At 43.6% G+C, this 27,352-nt stretch overlaps 1 protein-coding gene across 5 annotated transcripts; it reads left to right on the forward strand.

Annotated features, from left to right (window-relative positions):
* The first annotated feature begins 1,782 nt into the window (after positions 1-1,782).
* PSAP (prosaposin) lies at positions 1,783-26,828 on the forward strand. Of its 5 annotated transcripts, XM_049809983.1 has the most exons (16): positions 1,783-1,888; positions 12,585-12,718; positions 13,763-13,837; positions 14,537-14,662; positions 14,932-15,126; positions 16,081-16,224; positions 16,743-16,799; positions 17,965-17,973; positions 19,104-19,166; positions 19,639-19,752; positions 20,708-20,803; positions 21,004-21,190; positions 21,363-21,514; positions 23,126-23,206; positions 23,790-23,897; positions 24,491-26,828. In XM_049809983.1, exons 1-16 carry the CDS (start codon positions 1,846-1,848, stop codon positions 24,524-24,526), a joined length of 1,620 nt encoding a protein of 539 aa, XP_049665940.1. In that variant the 5' UTR covers positions 1,783-1,845; the 3' UTR covers positions 24,527-26,828. The 5 variants fall into 5 exon arrangements, with proteins under 5 accessions (XP_049665940.1, XP_049665935.1, XP_049665937.1 ...); XM_049809978.1 differs by lacking the exons at positions 17,965-17,973; positions 19,104-19,166 and adding an exon at positions 21,679-21,720 and having other exon boundaries at positions 16,743-16,808; XM_049809980.1 differs by lacking the exons at positions 17,965-17,973; positions 19,104-19,166 and adding an exon at positions 21,679-21,720.
* The last annotated feature ends 524 nt before the right edge of the window (positions 26,829-27,352 follow it).

The raw sequence follows: 27,352 nt of genomic DNA on the forward strand, positions 1-27,352 counted from the left end.
CTTAGTGCCCAAAATGAGAACAGATTGGGGGTGGCACCTGTTAGCTCAATGCTATTCCTTCCTTACTCCTGTCCTTCAGTTCCCAGAAGAAAAACACCCTGACTGCTGAAATAGCTCTCCTGTTCCAGACAGACTTATTTAACTCCCCTTTTAAATATTCTTCACAAGGCTTTTTTTTTCTTTTCCTGTGTTCCTAAGCTAGTAGCTGACTGCTGGTTAGAAAGTCAAGGTGCCTTGTCAACACTTTGTGTGCACTCCTGAGATAAGAGAGGCACGCTGAGCCCTGCCTAAACAGGGTGGCTTTAGCACCAGAGTAAAGGTTGCTTGCTTAGTCTGGCCAAAATTGCTGTTGGGGGTGGCTTTCTGGCCTGGTTGATTCAGTCTGGGTGCGTCTGGCTCCTTTAGCAATTACCTAAGAGCCCTGGCTCCTGATAGAGGGGGATAGCAGAGGTTTGAGAGGCTCCGAATGAAGCTGTGCTGACTGGCAGGGGGCAAAGGCCCTATGTAAGCATAGAGCTCACCTGCTGTCTTGCAAAGAGCGAGCTAACAAGCCTCCCACAGTGGCTTCTTAGCTTGCCTTTTAATTTTAAGACGATCTTCACAAGAAGAGGAGAAATGTGCATTACCCTGTTTGGTATAGGCTGGCAAAGTGAAATGAACAGATCCACTTCCTCCTAACTGCAAGTAAACCTTAAATGCTATCAACAAATCTGGTCCTTGAAAAATAAACACGTAGGTAGGGACCTAACATGGCAATACCTTGTAAGCGCTTAGATGAGGGGCAATACCTTGAAGATCCTCACCAACTGGGCAGGATAATCTTCACAGATCATGAGCACTTCAGATGTGATGAGTCTGTGAGTTACAGAGAGGCTGCAGGGGATATCCAAGCAAAGCTCCCCCGGCCGGGAGAAGCACCTAGCTTATCAGGACCCTTCTTCCAGCAACACAAAGCCCCAAGTGTGGGTTTAAGAGAAGAAGGGGAGCTGGTCTAGCAGCTTTGTGCAGTCCTGGTGAGCCTGGCTTCTGTCTGTGGGGGACCAGCTCTGGCCCTCAGTTGAGCTGGTTTGGTTTGCTGATCCAGCTGGAAAATACTGTGTATTTTTCTGGGTTAGTTTATTGTTCCAGTTGGCTGAATCAGTGCAAGGGATATGGCAGGAGTAAGAGGCTGGGAGGTATCAAGTCAATTCAGGCTGTCTTTCCTAATTGTACTTTTAATTACTGTTCCTTTGGACCACACAGATACCAAGCTGCCCAGTGACAACAGCGATGAGCTGGAAGGAAAAACAGGCACCCGCCCCTCACCTCCTAGCCCCAGGCAACAAGATGGGAAACCTATGAGTGGGAAGCTACGCCGGGGCGCATCTCCTTGCTGGTGCGCAACTGGAAAAGATGCCACCAGCCGAAAGCGAGCCAGGGGGGAGCGATGGGGGCCCTCTTCCCTGTGGTGCTCCCACGGCCTCTCGCCTGTGGAGGGCCTCGGGCCGGCCCTGCACAAACCGCCTTTTGCAGCGCCTTTCCTCCAGCCAGACAGGGCAGATTCAAGCGGCAGGGGCTCAGAGGAGCCCAGGTGAACAACGTCTCCTCAGCACGCAGCGACCGCTCACCGCCGCCATTTCGAGCCCGCCTGAGGAGACGCGACGGCGCCGGACGGAGCATGCGCGGGGGGGGGTGGGGGTGGGTGAGGGGCGTGAGGAGCTCGCCCCCCTCCCCCGGCGCATGCGCAGCAGCCGGGCCCGGGGGGGGCGGTACGGCGGGCGAGCATGCGCAGTGGCGCCCGGCGCAGCCTTTATATAGGGGCGGGGGGGCGGCGGTAGAGCCGCATTGCAGGCGGGCGCGGGGACGATGGCGCGGCGGCTTCTCTGCCTCCTCGGGCTCCTGGCGGCCGGTAGGCGTCCCCGACGGCCCGGGCCTCCGCTTTCTTCTCCCTTTCCCCCTCACGTTTAGCCCCGGCGGTCTGGGGACGGTGTTCCCTCAGCACCGAGGGCCTGCCCGGGCGGGAGCGGGCTGAGGGCGGCTGTGACAGGGCGGGTGGGGGGTGTGTGTGGAGGTCGGTCGGGCCTAAAGCTGTTTCTCTTCTCTCTTCTCCCAGCAGGACCAGCCGGGCCCGGCTGCCGAAAGCGCAGGGAGAGGAGGCAGCGATAAGGGAGGGTGGCGGGCGGGGGAAGCCTCCTGTCCGGGCCCCGCAGCCCTGGGGGTGGCGCAGCCCGGTGTGGGGCCTAACGGTCCTGCCGGGGGAGCAGGGCCTGGGGAGGGGAGGGAGGGAGGGTGGGGGGAAGCGAGCGGGGATTTCAAGGCTGCCTTCGGGGTGGCTGCGGTGGTGGAAAAGCTATGTTTAGGACGGGCAGCGCCCAGGAATAGCGATCAGGTAAAGGCAGGGGGAAGTCTCTGTGAGAAACCAGGCTTTCCCACTGCTGGAAATGACCTCCTAATGACAGTGTGGTAGCACCGGATTGGTTTGTATCCATATCTGACGCTAATCGGGCAACTGTATCGGCTCATAGAGCCAAATAAGAGCAATTGGTAGGAACTGTTTTTCTGCCAGCAGCTCTGTTTATCTCTGACACTTCAGGGATAGATGGGCGTTAATCCTCTTTCAGATGGCAAGAGGTAGCCTTTTCTGTTGCATGCTTTTAGCAGCCTCATTTCATTAGGGTCTCCTGCTGCACGTGGAAAATTCCACTAATGTTGCTGCCTTGTTACCTGTTGTTACTGAGGTAGGAGGTGGTGGTTGTGGTGGAAATAACATATTCTGCCATTAGTGGTAGGACTAGAGTCTAGAAAAGGCAATTCTTGTGTTTTGTACTTTGCAGAAACTAGACAAAGCTACGGAAACAATTCATAGACTGGAGGGCTAATATGCCTTCAGGTTGTGGGATGGAATGGCTAGAAACCCCAAAATTGAAGGTCTGATGCAGTGATGCACACAAGTTTTTGGATAAATTTCCTTTACATAAGGCAGTTTTAAACCTAGAGCTTACTTGCTTACGAGTTTAACCTGCGATGTTGCACAAGTCAACTAAAAACCAGCCCTGACTAGCTGTTTAAAAGCCATGGGAATAGCCAACTGGCAGACTACAGTAAACTCTGCCTTTGAGATCTTGCATGATTGTACACTAGTGCTTAAGTGGAGTCTTAATATACTGGTATGTGGACAATTTAATGGAGAATCTCAGACTTTTCAGGCTGGAAAGAAAGCAAATGTCAGCTTTCAGTCTGCATATTTATCTGCTTTAAGAATACGATTTTTGAGTCCACTCTGCACTGAATTAGCTGCCATCAATTATCATTTCTGTTGGGACTGTTTCTGAATCACTAAAATCATTGTAGTTTCTTGTGCTTCAAAAGTGAAAAGGATTTGCCTTGAAGTACCTACCAGGTTTCCCATTAGTGTATTTAGGGAAATTGTAATGAGAAACCAGTTCAGCAATGAGAGTTAGCTTGGTCTGCCTGTTAAAGCCATGCGTATGCAACTGAGCATAGCAGAAGACTTGTTAGGCCTGTTTTTCTTTAGGAAGTCACTGTTTTAACAGAAATAAACAGCTGTCTATTTTCACCAGCTTTGTTATGAATACTAATTGACTCACCTATGAAAGCATAGTGCAGATTTTTCTGAAGACCTTGCTGTGACAACCTGAAAAACTATTTTTGTCTACTAAGCTAACTAATTAGCTGTATCAAAATCTCACCACCCTTGGCGTATCCTAATGGAGTTACTTGGCTGGTTTACAGCATGGCTGGTAGGCCATGAGAGGGTTTTTGGTTGACCTACTTGCAGTGCTTCTGTGTATCTTCCCTTTAAGCGAGACATGAAGGAATTGAAGCAGGATGTATAGGACTCTGGACTACAGATATGCTTGTCTTTGAGATCAGGAAAGAAGGAAGGCTGGGGCACAGTTAAAACAGAAGTCAGTTTCTCTTGAGATGATTGTTAATTTTTTTTTTTCCTCATGGTAAAATAAAAGTTAAGCTTGGGGTGAAAAGTAAGTTTGAGGATGCAGTTATTTCACCCCCCCCCTAAAATAGTAGACTTAGTCTTCCTTCCTTCCAAGATTTCAAACTAATGCATAATTCCTCTATCAAACACTGGTCAGAACATCTGGGGACAGGAAAATTGAAGGCTGGGTTAGTCTGACTTGAATTTTCTGGAGGATGTGGAAAAAGCAGATAGTTGAACTTGGACTGTGTTCTGTAGTTTGCACGCTTGCTTAGTTTGGGAATGTGGTCTCTAACAAAAAGGCTGGGCTGGTGCAGCCCACTGCTGTAGATTAAATTAGGCAAACAGTGGAAGGAGTCCTATATCTCTAAAAAAATATGTCCCTGTTTTCTTAGAGGAATAACAGGGAGTGCTGTGGGCATGAGGTGCTTTACAACTGTCACATAACGAAGCAGTGCTTTGATAGTGCACCAGTCATGTGGCTTGTCTAAACCTGCCCTTGCACAATCTCCTCCTTGTTTGCAGAAGAGGTATAAATAGAGTTCTTGGTTGTATCTGGAGGAGCTGCACAAGCTGTTCTGCCTGGTCACGGTCGCGCTTGGCAGTATGTGCGATCACATCCGCAGAGCTTCTGAAGTCTTATGCGGTCTTTTTACAATCTCAGTTTGTGCTATTCAGCATACCACGAGAGAGTGGAAGCTTGTCAGCAAAACTGAACTGTGTCTCTGTCAGGTGACGGTGATGTCAGTTGGGACTCTCCAGGAGGTTGGACTGTGCTGTTTTGTGGAGTGTTTTTCTGGTGTAACATGCAGGAAGATTTTTTTTACTTTGTATCTGGAGGGGAAGCAGGACTGGTTACTGCTGGCTGCTAGTGGGTTTTTGTTTCAATGTCTCATGTGGACCTGATTCTTCAAAGCAGGCTTGGGGCAATGCCTTGGAACTACAAGACAAAAAAAGGGTTTGCATTTTTTTAAGGGTTTACTTGCAGTCCATTTTCCATTTTTTTCTTTATGTAGCAGCTTTTGTATGCAATTAATTTACTGCTATTAAGATATTAGACTTCCTACTGCAAGTTAAAAGGGGTACTTCTGTGATCTTTGAAGTGTGTGCATGTATTTTGAAGGCAATGCTTGTCTGTGTATTTGGTCATGGAGCAATGTTTAATTTCAGATATCAGTATTTTTCTTCCTCTTGGAGTGAGGAGTCTCACGTTTACACTGTTTACCCTGACTAGTTTTCAAACTGTGTTCTCTACTGAAAACATCGCATATAGAGAGATTTTTTTGGAGATGCTGAGTAAATGAATCTTGTAATGAGATTTCAAGGCTTGTTTTTATGAAACGGTTTAAAATCCTTTGACTATGTTTACATATGGGATGCAAGCTATTAGTATGCAGAGATTATGGGTTAACACTTTCTTCTTTCCTGCTATCAGCTGCTTCATCACTGTACTCCTGGGTAGGTTATTCTTTCACCTTGTGCATTACAGTTTGACTTTTCCAGGCTCTGCCATCACTAACTGCTGTCTTCCCTGAAGCTGCTCTTTAAAATGTCATTTTTCATCCCCCTGGCATACTTTCGTTGCTCAGCTGCAGGGGTCTGATGTCTTCCCTTTCCCTAAGGGGGGAGCTTCCTGTTGAGTTGTCTTCCACGTCTGGCATTCATTCTGCATTAGAGCACTTCTCTGGCAGCAGTGTGAAAAAGAGCATTGCTCCTGACACTCTTCTGTTTCTTCCTGGCAGTGTCTTGAACTGCCCTCCTGTTTTCTGAAGTTCTTAGATGCCTCTGGAGTTCACCTGTGCTTTGCTGGGACTGCAGTGTGACCTGCGGCCAGGAACTTTGTTTTCTCTTGCAGATATGTCTGTCTGCATAACTAGCAGACTTTTCTGTTCTTTGTGGTGTGAATATATTTGCCTGGTGAAAGGGGGATGTTAAATACAGAATTTCTGCAGAGACTCGCATGAAATCTGTTGGGTCTCTGTCCCCCTGCCTCTCCCTGCTTCCCCCCCCCCCCCCCCCCCAAAAAAAAAAAAACCAACCTAAAACCAGCAAACCAAAACCAGAAAGAGTAGAGATGGACAATAAGTATGTTCAAAACATTTAGGTGTATTTCTACAGGGATGTGCTGCAGGGAAAGATGCTTCTCATTACTTCTTGGGAATATCTTAACATACTGTATGGGACTGCTTACTCCTAATGACTACCAGATGCCATTGAACATCCAAATATCTCTTCTAGTTTGTCACAGAAAAATCTCAGGTGGAAGTTGGGGCTTGCTTGGCAACCTGCTGGCAACTTCTGGTCAATGTGGAAATTATTCTCTTGCAACTTTTATAGTAACTGGGACAATGTGCTGGGACAGTAGAGCTGATTTTACTGTCTTAGCTCATCCTGTTCTCTGCTATCTTTAACTTCATTGTGATTCTCTTACCATGCTTGTCTTCTGGTGAGGGAAGCAAGGGAGCATCTGAGATAAGAACAGATGTTTTGCAGCAGAGGTAGCGCACCAGAATGAGAATGCATTCCCCATTTTGAGGAAGAGCCCAATCCTGGCGTTAACTCAAAACTAATTCCTTGTGAATTGCACTAGTTACAAATGCTTCAAGCTTTTTGGACAGGAAGACTGATTTTTAACTGACGTCTGCAATACTGATAACAACTAGGCAGATTTTATCCATTTCTTCTGCAAATTGCATGTAGTCTCTCAAATACTGTGGTCACTTTACTGCCTCGTTAATCCAGAGGCATAGTAAACTTCTGGCATGAGTTACTAGCGTGTGGTGTGGTTACAACTTCTGAAATTTTACTTTAACTAAATGATGAGAGAGGCTGTGGAGTATTAAGCCCTTCAGATAACTTCAGGTTGAGGTCACTCCTTGACTTGTTGACACTTTGTAAGATTTGATGAAGAGAAGTTGATCCCTCTTGACTTCTTTAACTTAAACACACTTTGCTTTTGCAGTTTGCAAAAGAAATGGGGAAAAGTCAGTAACTAGCTGAGCACAGAACAGCAGAGACTGATGCAGTCACTTGGTCTGTGGGCATTTCTGGGAGATAATGAGTGGTCTTTTTTTTAACATTGCCAAGTGGGATGGCCTGGGAAAGAGCATCCTTCCTGATGAATATGTTAATATACTCAGAGCAAATTAGACTATCATAAAGGCATAAGAGTTGACAGCACCCCAAGTTATCTTCCATGTTGGACTTCAACCAATTAAAGTGAACAGCAGCTCAGCGCTTTCCTTTTCTTGCCAACTGCAGGTTAATTTGTCCGTGAAAATGCTGCTCACACCAAGGTTGAGTCTTCAATTTCAGTTTCGTAGTGTTCTGGGTGATAGTTTTCTGGTTTATCCTCTGGGTCTTTAGGGAATCTGGTCTGGCCCATATAGAATCCCTGTTCATAGAAGCTTATGTAAGGTGTTAACTTTTAAGCACGATCGTTAAAGTCTCATTAGTAGATTCAGTACAGCTTTGGAGGAGGTTGCTTGGGATGTTTTTCTGAGAATCTTGGGAAGAAATTCAGGCTGCCTCTCCCTGGAAGAAGAATAAAATAAATGCTTGAGGGGAGGGAAGGTTATTCTCAGGAAAGGTAATTACCTAACAATTTTCCAGTAGCTCTTTGCAGAATGGTAATCCAGCCATTATAAGCTTTCTTTTAGGTTCCTGAAGAACTGAACTGTGCTTTCATGTGCATGGCTCTGTAAGCTTTCTAAGTAGAAAAGGTGGTATTGTCTGAGGGGGCTGTCACCTCTGCTTCTGTAACTTCTGACCATATGTTAGCGTTTCCATTCCCCATGTCTAGTGTTGAGGAAGGAGGTGATAGTGATTCCTGCTTTGAAGAAGTGTCTGGGAGTGATGATGCATCCTTGCTGAAGTAAGTAGGATAGTACCACTGTGAGAGTGAGTTCCAGGTTTCCCTTTATCTTTACAGCCTTTAAACTGTTTTTTGTGAATTCCTGGCAGAGCCCCATGCAGTGTACAAGTAGCTGTCACTTGTCAGGACTGTGTTGCTGGTGTTCTGGCAGTTTTAGGTTGCTGACCAGGACCTCAAAGAAAAGGTTTCTCCTTCCTTTTTCTGCTGTTACCCTTCAGCTTTTTGGAGTATTTTGGTTATGTTGTTGGGCTTCAGGCTGTGTTTCTGAGGCAATGCATGTTCTGGGAGATGACTTCTCTTGTCTGTCAAAGACAAGCATCAGAGAGGTCAGAGTAGGTATGAATCTCTCTTCTCTCTCTTTTTTTTTAAATTTTGTTTTGAGAAGCTGCCAGTGTATGCAAGGATCCTAGGGTGCCTGTGGGCTGTCAGCGTGGCTAGAAGCCCAAAAGCTGAAGACTTTCACATCTGAAACACATACCCTTTATATGTGGATTGCATTTCTATGCCCCCTTCTTCCTTCCTTCTCCATTTTCTTTCACTGCTTAATTTATGGAAAACTTGATGGAGCAAAGACTGTTCCTTCTAAAATTGAAGAAACCACATCTCTGAAGCAGTTCAAGCAGGGAGGAATCAGTGAAGAGGACAAGTAAAGAAGCACCCTGGCCTTCACAGATAGACTTGTTTGGTGCTCTAAAAACAGTGGCTTGTAAGAACTTTGGGGAAAGGGGGGCAGGTTTGGGTGGGCATGACATGTGACTGTTGAGAGCTAATCTACAGAGAAAGGAGAAATCTGTTTAAAAATGGATGACCTTAGGTAAAGAACAATATATAAAATAAAGGGATGCCAGAGATAACTAAGAAGGTAATCCCATTGGGTTTATCCAACAAGCATTAAGAGTTGTGTGAGGTAACCAACAGTGCTTTGTTTTCTCTTGGGTTGCAGCTGTGCTGGGGATGTGAAATACCACATTAAGGTGTCACTCTTCTCGTAGCAGAGGCTATTTTGAGAGAACAGGCAAGATAACTGTTAGATTTGAAACTGTTCATTCTGTTGTGAAACAGCACAATGTCTTAACACACTTCACTGACATATTTGCTTTTGTTGTAACAAGTTAATATATGAGGAAAAAATGCTGTTTCATAATTAAATAGGAGAACAAGCTAAAGGGAGAAAGTAGTGGGAACAGTAAAGCATTTCAGGCTATTTTCTCAATCTGCAAGATCTGAATTAATGCAGAGTTTTTTAGTTTTGTTTCTGTTTTTCCTAGGACATTCAGAAAGGGAGGGTGGATACTGTTGCAATGAAGGTGCATCCTTTCATATTAGACATTGAGTTATGTAATAAAAAAATTTCAACATAATACAGAATAAACTAATACAAGCTTAACTATATTTAAAGTTACTGTGAAAGATGGAAGAAAAGAGGCCATGCTTAGTGCGCGTTGTCTTTGTTCTGTAGCTGCTTTCTAAAATGTGCCAGTGGTGTGTGGCCCTAACAAATTTGCCTAGTCACTGTTTGACCAGAAAGGTCGGTACTGAAAACATCAAATGTAGAGTTGTGTCCTCAGAAGGAAGGAACTTCCCAGTGTCCTTTGTAACTGAGAGGACACTGCTGTTCCTCCATTTTTTTCTATTTTCTGTAGGTAAGTGTTCATCCTCACGGCATAGCTGAGTTGGATTTCCTGAATCTGTTGGCTTTTTTGACAGAAAAGTCATGTAGTTATATTGGTATTTCATCTTGCTCTGATGTCGTGCAGGAGTGAGGACTTTAAATAATACCTGTGGGAAGGTGTTTGGGGTACTTACTTGCATCCAAAACCTAGTTTTCAGTGTTCACTGGCTTATGAACAGTTTGATACTTCTCATTCCTGATCTTGAGCTCTTCTGAGATTTTGTGGGTTTGGTCTTCTGTAGAGGATTGCAGATACAATTAGTGTCCTTGTTCTCAAATCTGAAGTGACTTTGTGCCCAGTGGTGGTGCTTTGAACAGAATATGGCTGTGTACGTATCTTCTGAGAAATTACCTTTTCTCCTTCCAAACTGGTGAGACATGATGCAGGGAAGCAGCGCAATCAGAGGCATCAAGTAGTTGATGTATTGTCAAAAATGAATCTAATTTTCAGACTCTTTTTTTTTTCCCCCCCTTCTGAGTAGAATTATCTGCAACCTGCACTCTGCTCACCTCAAAAGGTCTCAGACTGTTGCCTTGCTCTTTGGTTTTCTTCCACCCCAGTGTTGTAACCTGACAAAACCCTGCTGCCCTGCCAATACCACTTGCTGTGTCCTGGCAAGTCAGAGCATTAGTGACTGACTGTGTGTGAGCACCTGTTTGATACAGAAGCCATGCAGCAGGGAATGTTAAGGATGTACAGCCAAAAAAGCTGATAAATAAGCATAAATCTGAAGCATAGTATTTATTTTGTCATGTGCTTTTAATGACCTGGTCAGAGGCTATGAGGCAGAAGGAACAAGACTAGCTCTTAGACATTCTGCCAAAAGTGGGTATGGCTCTGGAAAGTCATGCAGTGACAAGATCTTAAAGTAAAAAGCCGCACAAAACCTGAAAGTTTATTAAGAGCTAGATCAAACCAGTGCAAGTTACAGCACGTATTCCTCAGTTTGGGTTTTAAACGGCCTCTCAGATCAAGAGTTTGAGAAACTGCTTGGAATAACTATTGTTGTAGTTTTATAGTTTAGTTTTACAGTATGTTTCAAACGGGGGAGGGGGGGTAATTTTTTTGATTTACAGATCTAAAGGCATAGGTTAAAAGCTATACTTGTAAATAGTCGGAAGCTCTTTAATTCCACTCTTTAAAGTCAAGGTCTTGCTTGACGTTAGCCAGAGCTTCACTCTGCCTTGCAGAGCCTTCCTACTAGTGTTAATACCAGTATCTGAAAGGGAAGAATAACTCTTTCGCTCAGCCAAGTGTATACTTGTTTATTGTCATCCTGCCAGAGCTGACAGCTATTTGGCTGACCAGTCTGACTGATACTTAACTATGCTTAGTGCCTCCAGATCAATAATGCTGTAATTTAAAATAGGCCATCTGTAAATATTTTGCTAACCATACTTTATTAGAAGGTTTGAAATCTTATTCCTAGGGTCCTTATTCCAGCAGTCCTAGTGTGCTGTCTTGCTGAAGAGTAATACGCAATGAGGCTTTTTGCTGGGAGAGAGGGTGGCAAACTTCAAGCTCTTGTGTAGAAAAATCAAGCATGCAAAGCACATTTTTCTTAAAATAAATGGGTCATTCCTCTGAAATCCAGTGTAAACAGGCTTTATAAATCAACAGCTGAGAAGGCTGCAGAATGCTAGCTATAAAGCAGTGTTTATCTGTCTCTGATGTGTAGTGGCTATGTACCTAGCAGATGCACTGGTAATTTAGCCATTAAGTTGATCCTCTAATTGCTTAGAACTGAGATGTGAGAAATGGAAAAGTGATTGTCATCTGTCATAACCTTACTAGAAGCTTCGTAGGAATTAAACAACTTAATTCCTGCTTCTTGGTTGACAGTGTAATTTTACAGCATTTTGTGATGTGTAAACAGCATTGATGTGGATATAATGACTCCTAAACAACACCTATATATGGCTAATAGGTTTGAATGGGCAATTTAATTTTTTTCTAAAACTTTGACAGCAGTGCCTTGTAAGCAGCAGATTTCCTTGGAGCCTGTCTGCGGTAGGATTTTAGGAGTTGTTTCTTCATAGGTTAGTGCAATGTAGGAGGTTGCTAAAGAAACTGAGCCTGCTGACAGATAGGATGGTTTTAGAAAACTGGGAGAATTTGGATGTGCAGTCCAGACAGCACAATTAAAACAAAACAAACTCTTGAAGAGTCAGCTAAAAGGTGCAGTTGATTAATTTGTCCTATTACTTAGTAATAGTGCAGATCTTTTATGTTTCATTAGGAAGACTGTCCAGAAATGGTATTCTGTGTTTTACTTCAAAACTTCACAGGTTGCAAGGCAATTCCATGTGGGGTGGGAGGTAATGTTCAGACAAGGACTTGTACTTTTTTTTCACCCCCACAAATTTTTCTGCACACAGTTCAAGAACTGACCAAGAGGAACCAAAGTCTAAACAGACTTAATGGGTTTAAAAACTATATGTTAGAACATGTCTCATTGTTTTCTGTTCCTCTTTTACTTTGACTTTCTTGAAACTTTCTGTTTTATAGTTAGTGTTTTGGTCTGCCCCTGGCTCTTAATGCACACATTACATGGAGGACTTGTTGTGGATTCTAATCCAATTAGTTTCCCAGCTCTCACAGTTGCTATATGAGAAAAGGGTGGTTTACCTGGGAGAAGGAATGCAGGCAACAATTACAAGCTAGATGTGACTGCTCATTCAGAGTTGAAGTGACTGCAAGGACGGTAGGATGGGACAACAGTGGGGCTGTAGCTTTGGGAATCAGCTGTCTGAAGTGTAGATTTCTGTAATGAGAAGTTTCTCTGTTTCAAGTCAGCTGGTAGTTCTTGTGTGCTAAGCAAAGTGGGGGTTTGTTTTAATTTTTTGTTTTACAAAATCCACTTCAGTAGGGAAGTTCAACTGTTATGGTTTTTTTGAGTTCTTTGGCTGTGTAATCTGTATTTGGGACTCATTCTTATGTTTCAGGTCAGAAATTGCTGGATTGAAATGTGCTTAATGTTAGTAAACTTAAATGGCATACTGGAGAGGTTCTGGTTATACTGTACAGCATTAACCTGCTTGCTTTGGAGTGGAAGTCATTCAAGTGTGCAACTGTGAAAGAATGATTCTTTTTTTGGCAGCTGTGGCAAGCCCCGTTCTGTGGCAGAAGGACTGTGTGAAGGGTCCAGAGGTATGGTGTCAGAGTGTTCGGACAGCCTCACAGTGCGGAGCGGTGAAACACTGCCAGCAGAATGTCTGGAACAAGCCTACTGTAGTAAGTATCAACTACTGAGACTTCTTCCCACCTGTAGTTGAGGTAGCTGGTTTCCATATGCTGATGAAGATTTTTGTCAAGTCTCTGATCAGAGTTAAGTGCTACATCTGACTATGCCTTGGTTACTATGCCTTAATGTGGTTGCTAGATAAAGGTTGCTTTCCACTTCTCTGCCTTGCACAACTTGTCTGTTGACTTCTCCTGTGACCTGTTGCACAATCACTAAGCAATGTGTGGAATGGAGCTAGTGGATTTCAGACTTGTTCCTCTTTATTAAACCAACTCCTAATTCACGGTTTTCTTACTCTTAACTTGAGCAATGCCAACCTGATAGGCTCATTGCAAATAAAGCTTTGTGCTTCTTTAGGTCTTTCTCATAAGTTAATGTTCCACAAAAGATGAAACATATGCTAAATTTTGAAAGCCATGACAGTAAATAATGGTACAAATGTTACATTCAGTGTGGCTTTTCAAGTTGCATTTGCACTAAATGTGAGTGCTGCTTTGCTAGATGTAGCTGTAGTTTGTGGTATTGTTTCACAGTTCTCTAGGGGATAAAGGCATTTTACTTACAGACGCATTCTGTCCACCTTGGCTATATCTGTGCTGAGGTATGTTTCAGTTTGTGGAAAAGCAGGGGAAGGGAGGAATGTCAGAATGGCAGAGCACAACTGAAATGAGTGAAGCTGCCTGAAAAGTTCTTAGATTTCTACCTCACACTTCAAAGAGTTCATACATACTAGAAGAGGTTCTGGAGAAGGCTTCTTGGGGCAATGTACTTTATACTTCAAAGGAGGTGGGACTAGGTGAAATGAGCAAGTGGTAACATGCCTGATTCTTCATACTGTGTTGATTTACTGAAGAAACTGGAGCTGGACATGCTTGGAGTAGCCTCACTCCTTATTTAAAAACACCTCTTTCCACCCTGGCTTCAGCCAGTATTCCTTCCTTAACTTCAATTCCAAATGTGATGCTTGTTATTCACACACTGCATTTACAAGTATTTGATTTTGTCTCCAAGTAACTCTCTACATATCTCTCCAGAACAGTATCCCCTGTGACTTGTGTAAGGAACTTGTGACAGTGGCTGGCAAGGTTTTGAAGGATAATGGCACTGAGGTAAGCAAAGCTCCCTTTCTCCTTGCCCCAAGGCAGTATTTGATTTCATTGTCTTAACAAGATCCCAAAGTGAGGGGGTGAAAGAGTAGTCTGTGTGATGTTTTCCCAGCCTAAGCAGCAAATGTTGAAAGGGGCCAGAGTACATGGGAGAAGGCTTTTAAGCAGCCTCTTCTGGTTTAGAGATTAGCAAATTCTGGAGCCTCCCACGCTCTAACACATCCCTGATTGACTGTAGATGCTTAATAAAATTATTCTTGTGCCAGTGGGCCATCGATCTTAAAAGGTGGGATACTGCAGTCTCTAGAAGTGGGTGATTACCCCAAGTAGACTTCATCTTGGTTGTGGGCACTTCTTCCCTTTTTCTTTTGTGAACCTTAGGAGTACTTTGTGTAAACAAATCACTGTCCCACTAGTCCATAATTTCAGTTCCTCTTCCTAAATGTAAATGTTCTATGCTGCCAAGACTGTGTTGTGCAGGCAGTATTTCATGTTTTCACTTTGACAGGGTCTCATCGAAGGTCCAGGACTGGGGAAAATAGGCCTATAATGTAAAACCTCATTCTAGTTTTGCTTGTCAACTGCCTGGAGCTACCTGAGTCCAAGGGGCTTTTTTTAGGCTTTGTGTCATGCATTTGGGGAATGGAAAGGGCATCAGAGAGAGATATTTTGATAGTCTATAGCTCACCTCATCTTTTATAGGATGAGATCCGCTCTTACTTGGAAAAGACGTGTGAGTTTCTTCCTGACCAAGGCCTGGTCTCTGAGTGCAAAGAAATTGTGGATTCCTACCTACCAGTTATCATGGATATGATCAAAGAAGAGCTAGTAAGTAGATAATTTGCAACTGTTGTAATAAAAAATTGTGTTCCTCTTGATGCCTGAATGTCTCTTCTATGTAAGATTGTGCATGTGGTCCTTTAATCCTGTATGGATCATTGATGTTGCAATTAATGGTGTAAATTTGAAGACTGCTTCCTTGCTGTGAAATATTTTCCCTTCCTACCATGTTTCAGCTGAGTGACTCTATCTAATCTGAACTTCATACAAAAGTGCCATCAGTCTAGAGCTTCATGTATGTATCTTATCTCCCCTAGGACAAACCTGAAGTTGTATGTAGTGCCCTCGCACTGTGCCAGTCTCTTCAGAAGCACCTTGCAGCAATGAAACTTCAGAAACAGCTCCAGTCCAATAAGATACCAGAGCTGGACTTCTCTGAACTGGCATCCCCCTTCATGGCTAACGTGCCTCTTCTCCTTTACCCTCAAGACAAACCCAAGCAGAAGTCTAAGGTAAGGGTGCAATGCTATTCCAGTGTGCAAGAGAAGTGCATGTTTTTTGCTCCAGAGCTTCAGTGCTCCTTTGCGTAAGAACTTACTGATGATACTTGGTAAGGGATTGTGGTACTGGGCTCAGATTAAGCTGATGTGCTTCAGCTGGGTGACTGTCTCCTATTCAATTTTGTGCTGCTCCATACTGACAGCTGCCTCTTCCCATAACCTGTGAGTTTAAAGTTAAGTAAGATGATAGCTGCAGCCCCGGTGAACCGTATGTATAGTCTTGGATTAACAACCACAGTCTAAAAAGACTAGTTTTGTGCTGGGTTGTTCCCATTCAGGACTGTAGCAGTCAAGCAGGTCTTACTGGAAGCAATTTCTTCTGAGAGCAGGTTTGGCACCAGTGTTCAAAGGAAGAATTCTCCCACATTCTGAGTAATCTGCTAGCTGTGCCCTTCAGGGGAGGCATTCCTCTCTCAATCCAAAGGTGACAGACTGGATCAGAAAAGAACAAATAGTTGACAAAGGGGAGTAGATGAGACAATGAACTTGTGAGTAGAGGCTGCCTCTTGATAGCAAGCCTAGATATGGGAGTTAAACAGTGGAGTGGGTGCAGAACAAGCTGCTGTGGGTGGAGCAGGTAAGATCTATGCCAATTTTAGAGACCTTCCCACTGTGGTCTGTAACAAAACCAACAGATTTTGGAGATTGGGTATCTTAACAGTTATCTCGGGTTTCAGAGCCAAGTAGGTACCTAATCTCCATCTAGTGGCTGGTGCGCACACTGGCAGTAGCTTGTCTATTCAGGAATAGCTATTCAACTTTCAAGAAGCTCAGGCTTTTGAGTGTTCTCTATAGAGTATTTATTAAGGTTTGTATATAGATTAAAATAGCTCTTAAAACGGAAGCTTCTAAAACGTGTTATGTGAAGATATGTCAGCTTAAGTTTCCTTTCACTGTTTTGTCCAGGGAAGTGGGGATGTGTGCCAAGACTGCATTCAGTTGGTTACTGATGTTCAGGAAGCTGTGAGGACAAACTCGTCTTTTGTAAAGTCTTTGGTTGCTCATGCCAAGGAGGAGTGTGACCGTTTGGGACCTGGAATGTCTGATATGGTAAGCTATCTCTTTTGTTTAAAAATCTGTTCCTGTATGCAAACATAAAATAGTTTGTTCGGTGCCTTAATCCTCTGAATGTGATCTCTATTTAATAAAATAGTGTGTCACATGTAGGATATGTTACGCAGTATAACAGTAACAACACCGAAACTGTAAACTTTCTGGTCAAGTTGGGTGGTGTGGTGTGTATGGGACTGGGGAGGAAGAAAAAGACTCAAGATGGCTGCTAGTCCTTAAAGGCCTTTTTCATAAAGACAATCTGGCAGGATAATGTGGTCATATCAATGAAGGGGCAGTGCTTTTGCCCTGAGAGGAAGAGAAAAGGCCTCATCAGATAAGCAGCTATGTATGCAGTGATTGTGTAACCTGAAATATTTGGGACAAGCTCTGAAAGACAACAGAGTAGTTAAGTAGAGCAGGTAAATTAATACCTTGATGTATTAGAAAATTCTAGCTTAACTCTATAGCTTAAGTGGTTTGATATTTACAAGACTTTCTTTTCCTACTTCCTGCAGTGCAAGAACTATATCTCTGAATATTCTGACTTGGCTATCCAAATGATGATGCACATGGTAAGATCAGTAGAATATAATATTTGCTCTCAGTTCACTTTTCTGTTTTGTGTAGCTAACTTATTTGGAAACAGGAAATATTTACTGCAGTAAAAGTCTGGGGAGAGCCCTTGCTCTCTAAGTCTTGGTGTTAATGCTTTGAACTTGGCATTTAATTGGGTAGTAACTTCAGTCTCGGAATGCTTTCTTTAGCACTTTCCTTTTCTTTCACAACCACTTCAGTGGTGCAAAAGGCACACTAATCCTTTGAAACACAGAAGGTGCATTACATCTGTTCCTTTATACTCTTTTATCTCAGTCCTGTACTTACACCACTCCCCCGCCCCACCAAATACCGTGTTACGCATATTAGAGTCGATCTTTGTCAGTGTTGCAAAATTGGTTCAAGTGTTAGAGATAATGTGTCTATTTGAAGCAAGACTAAACATCCTTCTTCTGGAATTGCTATCTCAAGACTCCTGCTCTCTGAGCTCTTGATAAGGAGCCATGGAAAGTGAGTGGTACTGTACTAGCTCTGGTCTTCTGCAGCAACATACAATACATTTTTCCTCTGACCACCTCTATAGCACCTCTTTATCCAGAGATCTCAAAGCCTTTAAAAAAATAAAAGGGTAAGCCTTTCCTTAGAGAATGCAGTGCCTGGATGCCACAAGTAACATAACAAATGATAGGTGAATTCATGAATAGAGTATGGGTCTGACTTGACCCTGAATTTGGCAACACAGTGGCCTTTTTTTGTTTGCAGTTGCTAAAGGCTACTTAGAAGCTCATACTGCTTCTTAAGCATTTTGTGGGGCAAAGCAAATCTTTGTTCCAACAACAGTTAGTTTCTCATTTTAAGCATTGCAATACAGTGTGTTGCTAATACCTGAAATTGGAATACGACCACACCTTGCATCTGGTTGAGTGTTGTTCAGACTCTTTGGAGGTAGTCTTGCCCAGGATGCTTTAATAACTTCAAGTGAATAATGCTGGTTAGCACTGTGCAATTAAATGTGAGTTGCTGTAGCAATGCTAAGGATCTTTGGGGTGGGGACCATGTCATGTTCCATCATCTTCATGGAAAGAGTATATGCAGTTCCAAGTGCTTGACATTTTTTTTTCTCTTAACTGTTATCTTTAATTTCTCCTCTCTTCCTCTGTCTCCAATCTCCCCTGTCAACAGAAGGATCAGGTAGGTGAGCAACTTGCCTGTGGTGATAGCCTGCTTGTAGTTCACTTCTTGCTCTTAAAGGGCTTGTAGTTCACTTCTTGCTCTGTTAGCTGTGTACATGGTGTGACTGTACTCAGTGTTGACAGATACAAGGGATATTTATGTGGTTAAACCAGAGAAAGACTAGACTTCATCCAGTGGATCAGTCTTACTTCCAGCTCCAGATAGCAGTTTTTGCTACTAAGATTTCAGCTTGATAATGCTTTGGCCAGTGGAGCAGAAAATATGCTCGCTTTCTTACAAGAAGGATTAGATGTAGAAAAAGCATGCCGGTGGCTCCTGTCAGCTTCTGGTTTAAAGTCTGGGCTCAAAAGTGCTTGAGTGAAGCTGTCCCTGGGTCTTTTCTTGGTTAACCTTTAAATCTAGGACAACTAGATATATAGATATTTGGAGTATATGAACTGAAAAGGAGACGCAGGAGGCCTTTAGGCTCCTGCTTCCTAGAGCTATTTGGGCTTTTAATTTAACCAGTCCTGGGAGACCTTGTGTCTGTCATCTCTCTGTGAGAGAACATGTTGTGTGTATGTGGGTGTTGCTGTAACATTAATACCTGGAAATGCTTCTTACAATGCATGAACTAAAGGGCTTGACTTAAAGGTACTGCCTGGAGTAGTCTGAAGCAGCATTGTGTCTTTGAGATACTGTTTTTGCCTGTGCATGAGATTGTGGCATGACATATTAACTGTTGCATACACATGCCTCTGCTGTAAGAAGCTTGATGCCCTGGTGACAGGGTGGGGTACGATCATCTAATTACCTGTAGGACCAAAGGTAACTTTTTTAGCTTAAGTAGACTTCAGGTGGGAAAACTCAAGTTTTGTGTATTACTCTGTACAGCCTTTCTCACTTTGTGCGGGTATAATGTGGCCTACTTAGAGCAGTTTGCCTAATGTCTGGCATTTACTTTTGCATTTAGTAGTGTATGTTTCTAAAACCTTTGAGAAAGACTTGGAAAGCTTTTTTAAAAGCTTTGTTTCTGTTTGCAGTTTTCCCTCTTAATGTGAAAAGAACACTTGAAATAGAGTTACTGCAGATACTTGTAAAAAAGGTTAGGCTTAAATTATAACATGGTAACTTTTTGCTTCTTATAGGCTGCGTTCAGTAATGTGGGAATCTGTTTGCAAAATGTGATGTTACTGGATGCTTTAAAGAAGGTAGTTTGTGGATGGGAGAAGGAGTCCTTTCTTCTAGGCATTTCTTTCAGCTTTTGGGTGAACTCAAGTCAGAATAATTAGCCTCTTCTGTGATTACTTAAAGCTTTCAGGGGAGCAGCTTTGCAGATGCAGGTCTAATGTGATGCTGGTGGCCTGTTTTGGTGTTGGTAGCTCTTAAGTCAACTCCTTTGAAGGGCTTGCGTAGTGTATTAGCTCATGGTAAATGGGTTTTTTAAATGGATGTGGCCTAACCTCTTCCTCTTTTAAAGGAATTGCTAAATTTCATCTGGTAGTTGTCCTGCCTATAACCATACCAAATGCTTTGGCAATACTTGAAGTAGAAGTAGTCATGAAACTTCTAGTTGTGTTGGAGCCTCTTAGAACTTCATTCTCTGTGCCTGCTTACAGGCTCCATAGATAGGGCAGAGTCTTCTAGACTTTAAAAAAAAATTGCTTATACATCTCTTTCCAGCAACCAAAGGATATTTGTGCCATGGTTGGGTTCTGTCCTTCAGTGAAATCTGTTCCCCTTCAGACTCTGGTGCCAGCTCAAGTGATTCATGAAGCAAAAATGGAAACTGTGGAGGTAAGATAGACTTTTTGTACTCGAACAGCTTTGCCTTCCTTTTTCCGTTAGTGTAATGAGCTAGGTGAAACAGAAGAACAGGAACTTTTATGCATAGAATAATCCAAGTCTTCCTGCATATAAATTCCTGGCCTCTTGTTTCTGATGCTCATCTATGCAGTAGGAGAGCTTACTGGTTTGTTAGAATAGCAGAGCCCATGCTAAACTGAAGCTGTAAGAGTAAGGCTTCAGGGTTGAAATGGGAACTCTTGTTCCTTCAGTAGAGTATAGGAGCCATTCTAAATGACACCTCAAATGTTAGAGGGCAAATTGCTGAGTTTGAGTTTTGCTCCACATTTGGGAGTTATGCTTTGATCCCTTTTAAAAAAGGGACAGCACTCTGCATGTGCAGATGAGTGATCAGAGTCAGAATGCTGAAGCTCTGAGTTTGGAGAAGCACCTTAGTTTCCCATGGCCTTTGGGGGAGACATGGGCTGAGGTTTTTTTGGAAAGGAAAGTCTCTTTTGAGGACAGTAACTTCCTCAGGCTCCAAACAATTTCCCTCAAGTCCCTCAATTTCTAGGTTGGTTGGTTTTTTTTTTTGCAAACAGGAGGGTGCTCTCCTCAACATATTTGAAAAAACAATTCGTATTTCCCTTAACTCCAGTCACTGTGGAGCTACTTATTTCTCTGTCTATTAAATTCAACTCCCCTCGTTATACAACCTGGGCGTTACAGTCTTAATTAGTCATACAAAATGACTGTTCGTTCAGAAAGGCTTTTTACTGAGACCTTTGAGGTTGGTTTTGGGTTCTGAGTGACCTTTAGAATTCAGCTCAAACTGGCCAGCTAGGTAAATGAATTGGTGTGCTACACCTGAATGTGAATGCTGTTAGACTGATCTTTTACAAATTGTTCCTGTCAAATGTGGTCAAGTGCTGCTTTATTGTTTTGTATGTTTCTTCTGTGTACTCAGAAGGCCTCAGTTCAAGAGAAAACTTTTTCCTTGTGTGAAATATGTGAGACCATGGTGAAAGAAGTGACTGGCCTCTTGGAGAGCAACAAGACAGAGGTGTGTAAGTGATGGAAATGGTACCTTGTCCTAGGCTTTGGCTAAAATGGGGCTGTATTGGAGGGGGAAAGTTAATTTTATTGCCCTTTTCATGAAAGCAAGATTTCCATCCTGGGTGGGAGGGAGTAAGAAAACACATGCTTGTGAACTGAGTCAGATTTCTGTTCCTCACTTGCCCCACATCCTTCATTGTGCTTCAGGAGGAGATTGTGCATGAAATGGAGGTGATCTGCTACCTGTTCCCAGTGAGTGTCAAAGACCAGTGTAAGGACTTCATAGATGTCTACGGCCAGGCTTTGATTGACATGCTCTTGGAGGCGACGAATCCTGAAGCTGTGTGTGTTATGCTGAAATGCTGTGCAGCCAGCAAGCCTTCACAGCAGCCAGGTTGGTAATGAGGAGTCGGTGGTGTTGCAAAATGAGCTAGTTCTCCTATGATTATCTGTCTTTTGAGGACACATGCTTTAGTACTTTGCTGATGCTGCCTCCTTTCTTTTAGTTGTGGGAACTACCTAAGCAGTGATGTTTGTGCATTTTTTGGTTTTTTTTCCTTTCTCAGTTTTAGTGAAACCTGCAGGTGGCTTCTGTGATATCTGCAAGATGGTGGTAGCTTATGCAGACAAAGAACTAGAGAAGAATGCCACAACAGCTGAAATTGAAGCTTTACTGGAAAAAGTCTGTCACTTCCTGCCAGAGTCTGTCAGTGATCAGGTAAAGCACTTGTGCGGGAGGCAGGCTGAAAAGCAATGGTCTTGTTGATTGTTGGGAACTGTCCTTGTTGATTTGTTGGCTTTAAGTAGGTCCTACAGTAACAGTTATGCTTATCTCATTTTCTGAGAGTTTCACCTGATATTCTGTCTACATGCTAATTTTAGGTCCGTCTCTCAAGTGTCTCTACTTCTGCTATAAATGTCCAGGTACTCATAATAGAGGTCTCTGTGTTTGGCCAACTGCCTTGGCCTCTGGCTGGAGACAAACTTTCCACAGGTGCAGCTGGAACTGGCTTGTGTTCAGCAACTTGATCCTTCCTAGGTTTTTCCCTTTACTAGTTAGCACCGAAGCATAGCTGCTTCTCAGGTGCAGTAGAGCAAAAGAGAAGGGAGCAGGCTTGATCTGAGACAGTCAAATGACCACGTGGGCCTTGCTGTGTGGCATCCTGCTTTCCAGTCAGAACAAGGCAGATAGAGGTGAACAGAACATCTTGCAGAATATTTGCAAAAACTAGAGAGCAGCACCTCTTGGTGGCTTTTGTAAGAGTAGTCAGTATTCCTCTGCTAGATGCTAGAAGGAGTTTGGGGTGCAGGGGGATTAGGTTTTTGCACTCCCCATCCTTGGGGGTTGGCAGTCCTCTGAACAGATGGAGATGTTTAAGGGCCTGAACTGACTGGCTGGATTGTTGTACTAATTTGCAGTCAGTAAAGGTTTGCCTGGAAGTACTCTGTGAACAGTGGGTGGGAACAGCTGAAGGTTTTTTTTCTCAACACTGATCCTGTTCAGGGGATTAGCAAAGTAATTGGAAGTAGGCTGGCATGATTCCAGTGAGACAGCAAAAAGCAACACCTGTTAGGCCACTGCTATCAAGATTTACCTGGAAGTCTTATTAGGTGGCTGCTGAGTGTCAGCAAGCGGCAACTGCTTGTAAGTTTACTAGGTATACAGTAGACAGGCTTAAAGCAGCTATGAAACAGCTATTCCTGCTAACTGCTGCGAGGCTGTTTAATAGCTGTGGTTTGCTTATTAATTGGTGCCGTTAGTCTCTGCTGAGAATGCCAATATCTTTCTGTGCTTTGGAGATGGCCTCTCCACTAGAGGGCTGACTGTTATTGACGGGAAGCGTTCGTACTGCTGCCTGGTCTGAAGCGAATAGTAACTACTTGGGCTAAAAGTGCTTAAGAGTCATTACTGCATTGCTGCCGTCCTGTTCAGGATGTTTGTCTCCAGCTCCTTCAGTGTGCTTTCCTCTTGAGACAGCAGTGATCTCCACAATTAGAGACTAGACTTTGCAAATCAAAGCCTGCCCTGCTTGGTTCTTTTCCCAAAGTCTGTCCTGCTTGCTTCTTTTCCTTTTGACCCCTTTCTCATCATAACCTGTCTGCAGACAGCTGCAGGCAGGTATGAGCTAGCAAAAAATGATGTAGTTGTGTGATTGGTGTGATGCTGAGTCCTTTTCGATCTGTAGAGCTCAAGCCTCTGGTTTATCAGTTTGGAGTGTAGTATTGGGGGTGTTTGGAGTAGTGTACAGGCCTGCCTGCTGAAGACCGTATCTTCCTCTTCTTTCTGAGGCTTTAACAGGAGAATCTCTCAACCTGTGTTTTGTTACAGTGTGTTCAGTTTGTGGAACAGTATGAACCCGTGGTTGTGCAACTCTTGGCAGAGATGATGGATCCCACTTTTGTTTGCACCGTGAGTATTGCATTTAGTTCTGTTGAGTACAGGCTCTGATACAGTACTGCCTACTCTTCTGTATGCCTTTCAGTGCCTAGCATGCAGGAACTCTGCTGGAATGAAAATCAGCACACTGAATGCCTGGAGCAAATGTGATTGTGCAAGGCCTCAGGCTTACTGAATGGACAGCTGTCTGACTGCCAGCCTTGTGCAAGGAAGGATAGAAGAAAAGAGCTGCCAGTGGTTATCCACTGCTGAGGTTCAGTAACAAGGTGTAGTGTGCCCTGAATGTGATGAGAAGAAGTTAAATGACATTTCTTGAGAAAGGTCCCTTCCTAGAAGCTCTGTTTCTCAAAAATTAATATGAAGAAGCAGTTATGGTAACTTAATTCTTCCTTGTGTCAGATTACTGCTTCATGTTTACTCATTCAGCTGCAAGTGTGATGGCAGTTGCCAGTTGAGCATGGTACTGTGGGAGCTCCCGAAGCTACCTCAGTGTTGCTTCCACACCCAGTCAGGTAGAAGCTCAGACGTAAGGGTGGAGTTGAGATCTCTTAGTGCAAATAGAAAGATGCTGACTCCAGTGCTGTTCTTTTCACAGAAACTTGGAGTCTGTGGATCAGCTAAACAGCCTCTTCTGGGGGACAATGCTTGTGTCTGGGGTCCAGGCTACTGGTGTAAGAACATGGAGACTGCTGCACAGTGCAATGTACGTAAAGCAGGATTCTGTCTCAAGTTCCCTATTGGTCTTTGATAGCTCCTTATGAACTACTTTTCTGGCTTCTATACCACACTTTCAAGTGGAATTCCAGTTTCAGGTAGCAAAAGGGTACCAACTAGAGGTGGTTGAGTTTTACTGTAGGGTCTTCCATAGCCCTTAGCTTTCTTAAAGCAGACTGTTTCCTCTCCCTTTCATTCCTATCCCCCGCCTGTCTATTAGCATTTCAGAATCTGTAGTAAGGTACAGTGTGAGCTTTATATTTAGTCCGTGTTCCCCCAGCCAACAGACCATGTCACAACCTCTCATCGGGCTCTGAAAATTGGCTTCCAGTATTGCTGTGGGCTGATGCTTTCTTTGCCCGGCCTTAATGGCTAAGGGTCATCAGCGTTCTTTCCTGAAGCTTCTGGGTAGGGATGAGGATGTTATTTATTCTAGTCCTCTCTGAAATCACTTATTTTAAGAAAAACAGGCTTGCTCTCAAGCTCTTGGCTCAGAATAAGGTGTTGAATTGCATGTGTAGATGCACCCTTGTTTGCAACCAGGCTTTTTTCCACTAACATATACTATTTCTTTTCCTTTAGGCTGTTGATCACTGCAAACGTCATGTGTGGAACTAGAAGAAGAATTTCCAGTTCTGAAAGTTTGCCATGGCTCTTAAAAATGTGGGCCGAGGTTGGCGGAGAGCTGTATCTCAAATGTCCCTCCTCTCTGCCTCATTAACAATTTGACCTTCAAGTTCCTTTATTGTAACTCTTCTGTAGCAGTGCTGCTGTTGAAGGATCAGATCTTCATTGTTGACTTAACGAAGATATTTTTGATTGTACAGTTTAACTCATTATCCTCCTAAAAATAGTCAGTGTGTTGTAGATTTTTAATTGGTAGGCTGAAGTGTTTTTTAGGTGCTGGGAAGAATGGCAGAGAAGGTGAAATGAGACAAGACTATTATCTTTTAATTTAAAAACAAAGAACAAGATAGCGACTAAACTTTCAAATGTCTTTCTGTAGTCAGCATTGGGAAGATAACATGCTTTGCGTTTTTAACATCTGGCTGGAATATTAATTTTCTGTGTAACCGTAGGGAAACTCTAAGGGAATCTGGGAATCCCTTTGGCTGGAATTTTCAAAGCTCTACAGGAGGGGACTTCGTGTGCCCAGCTAACTTTCAAAGTAACTGGTACCTAAAAAGATGCATTTGCACTTGAGTGACCACGCTTTTGCATTTGAGTGACCACACTTATGGCTAGTGGTGTTATCATAGCTAAGGAAACCCTCCCTCCACCCTTGATCATATCCTTTTTAGTTCCTTGGACTACTCAGTCTAAGCATGGGTGTTCTACTGTCAAGCCCTGTACAGTGGGATTTCAGTCTTTTGAAGCATGCTGATGTACTTAAGGAATATCTGGCTCCCTTTTTTCTTACCCTAGTTGCTCAATTCTGCTTAGTCTTGGAGCGTCCTACATTACAGCCAGCCTGGGTGCCGAGGAGGTGGAGCGAGCTGGGTTGGTAGAAGACGGAGGGGAAAAGAGTCAGCAGGGGCTGTGCATATGTCAAAGTGAGGTCAGCGTAGAGGGCAGAACGCATGGAAAAATGGGTTTTATTGTAAACTGCCATTTGTTCCTTGATCTGTTTTTTCTCTCAGTGTGTGTATCAGTCATCTAAAACTTCAGAGGCGCTATGAGGCTTGTGGGCAGTTTCTGTTGCTGCCACCCATTCTCACTGACACTCACCTTCTGAGTAGTTTGAAGTATAAATTTTTTTTTTCCAGAGTTCCCATTTCTGTTGGGAAATGTGTTTGAGTAGCAGGCAGAGATGGCAGATGGTAAGAGCCCTGGAGTAGGTATTTGTCAGCTCTGCTGGCATACCTGACAACCTGCCTTTCACAACTCTGCAGCATCCCAGTGAAACGGCCTGAACTTTTGCACAAAAGCCTTTCAAGGTAGGCTGCTACCCTGGAAACAAGTCAGGCCCTTGAGGTGTAGGGGCCTTGAGAATGAGAATCATGCTCATGTTGCTTGAGACGGACTCTGTATCCCTGACCAGCATGTAGTGCGTAGTTCTGATCAAGTTAACCCCCAAAATAGAGGCACCAAAGTAGCTCTGAGGAGGCCTTTGGGAAGGAGGAGCTGGGCAGAGGTGGGGCTTTGAAAATTCCAGTCCTGTTCAGAAAGGTGCCGGCAACTGCTGCTGTTCCTGTGGTGTCTTGGGTGAGGCAGGTGCTCTGGTAACAATGCTTTAGCAGCAAGCAAAGTAATTTTCATGTAGTTTAATGGAAAACCACTTGACTGAAGCCTTTTTGTTACTACGTGTACATACTAAATGTCTGGGCAGTGGTGACAGACAGCGATACTGGTTTGTCTTTCCTGTTTGCATTTGTACAGAACACTGAAGCACTTGTGGCTTTAAAAAAAAAAATTTCCCATAAAGCTGTAAAATACCTGCAGCTTTCTGTCTTGGCAGGCTTGTGCAGAGGTTCCAGTGGTGTATCCCAGTTGGGGTAGATACGCCAGATAGGAAATGGGCTCCCTTCAACGTTGCTGCCCTGGAGGTACGGGTTGTGTTACACCATGGCATGTAGTACAGTATTTGATCTTTTAAACTGGATGGCATTCTCTTAACGTGAATTTTTTTTTTTGGGGGAGGTGGGGATGGATTGACACTTGCTCTTATGGGTTGGCAAGGTTTTAATTTTCTTGGGTTTTTAGCAGTGAAGGATTTGTGCTAGCAACCTGTCAGGTGAGGTGAACCAGGGGAAATCCTGTGCTAGCGCTGGGAGCCTCGTTAGTTTTCTCCCTTCCTGTGGACTGTAGCACCTGACCTGCTTGAGTTATGCTGGGGGGACACGTGCAGTTGCTTTCTAAAGAACATTGTCTTGATTTTTGCACAAAAGCTTCCTTAATGAACAATAAAAACTTCTGTAAACCGATAAGTTTGTGCATTTCATTTCCTTGTGTGCTCGTTGCCGAAGGCTCTTGTTAGCTTCCCCTTTGCTGCAGAGCCAGGAGAAGGCATGTCCCAAAATGTCACTGGGAATCTGGGGCTGAATGGCAGGATTCAGGTTCCCGTTGAGTTGCCATCGCCTCGCAACATGCGTGTCCCATCAAGCCTTTGTTATATTGAGTGCAGTTGCAGGTTCAAGAGGCTTGCCAGGGATTGCCATCGTCGCTCTCTTCCCTGGATGAACGCAATGCCTGATGTGAGGCAACAGCCCTGTGTTGCAATTTCTCTGCCTTGCGCAGGCTGGAGGGAGTTCTTGCTGAAGCTGCTTGGTATCAGGCTTCAGTGCTGACTTGCATTTAACGTGGCTTTCCTTTTGTTTTAATTCCTTGTTTTATTTTGAATGAAATGTCATTTAAATGCTTTATGTGAACTACTTGACTGCCTCTAAATACACTTTAATTCACTTGTCCTGAATTTGCTGGTCTTTAATATCTATACTGCTGACC

This window comes from Accipiter gentilis, chromosome 9 (assembly GCF_929443795.1).
Source record: "Accipiter gentilis chromosome 9, bAccGen1.1, whole genome shotgun sequence".
Taxonomy (NCBI): Eukaryota; Metazoa; Chordata; class Aves; order Accipitriformes; family Accipitridae; genus Astur; species Astur gentilis.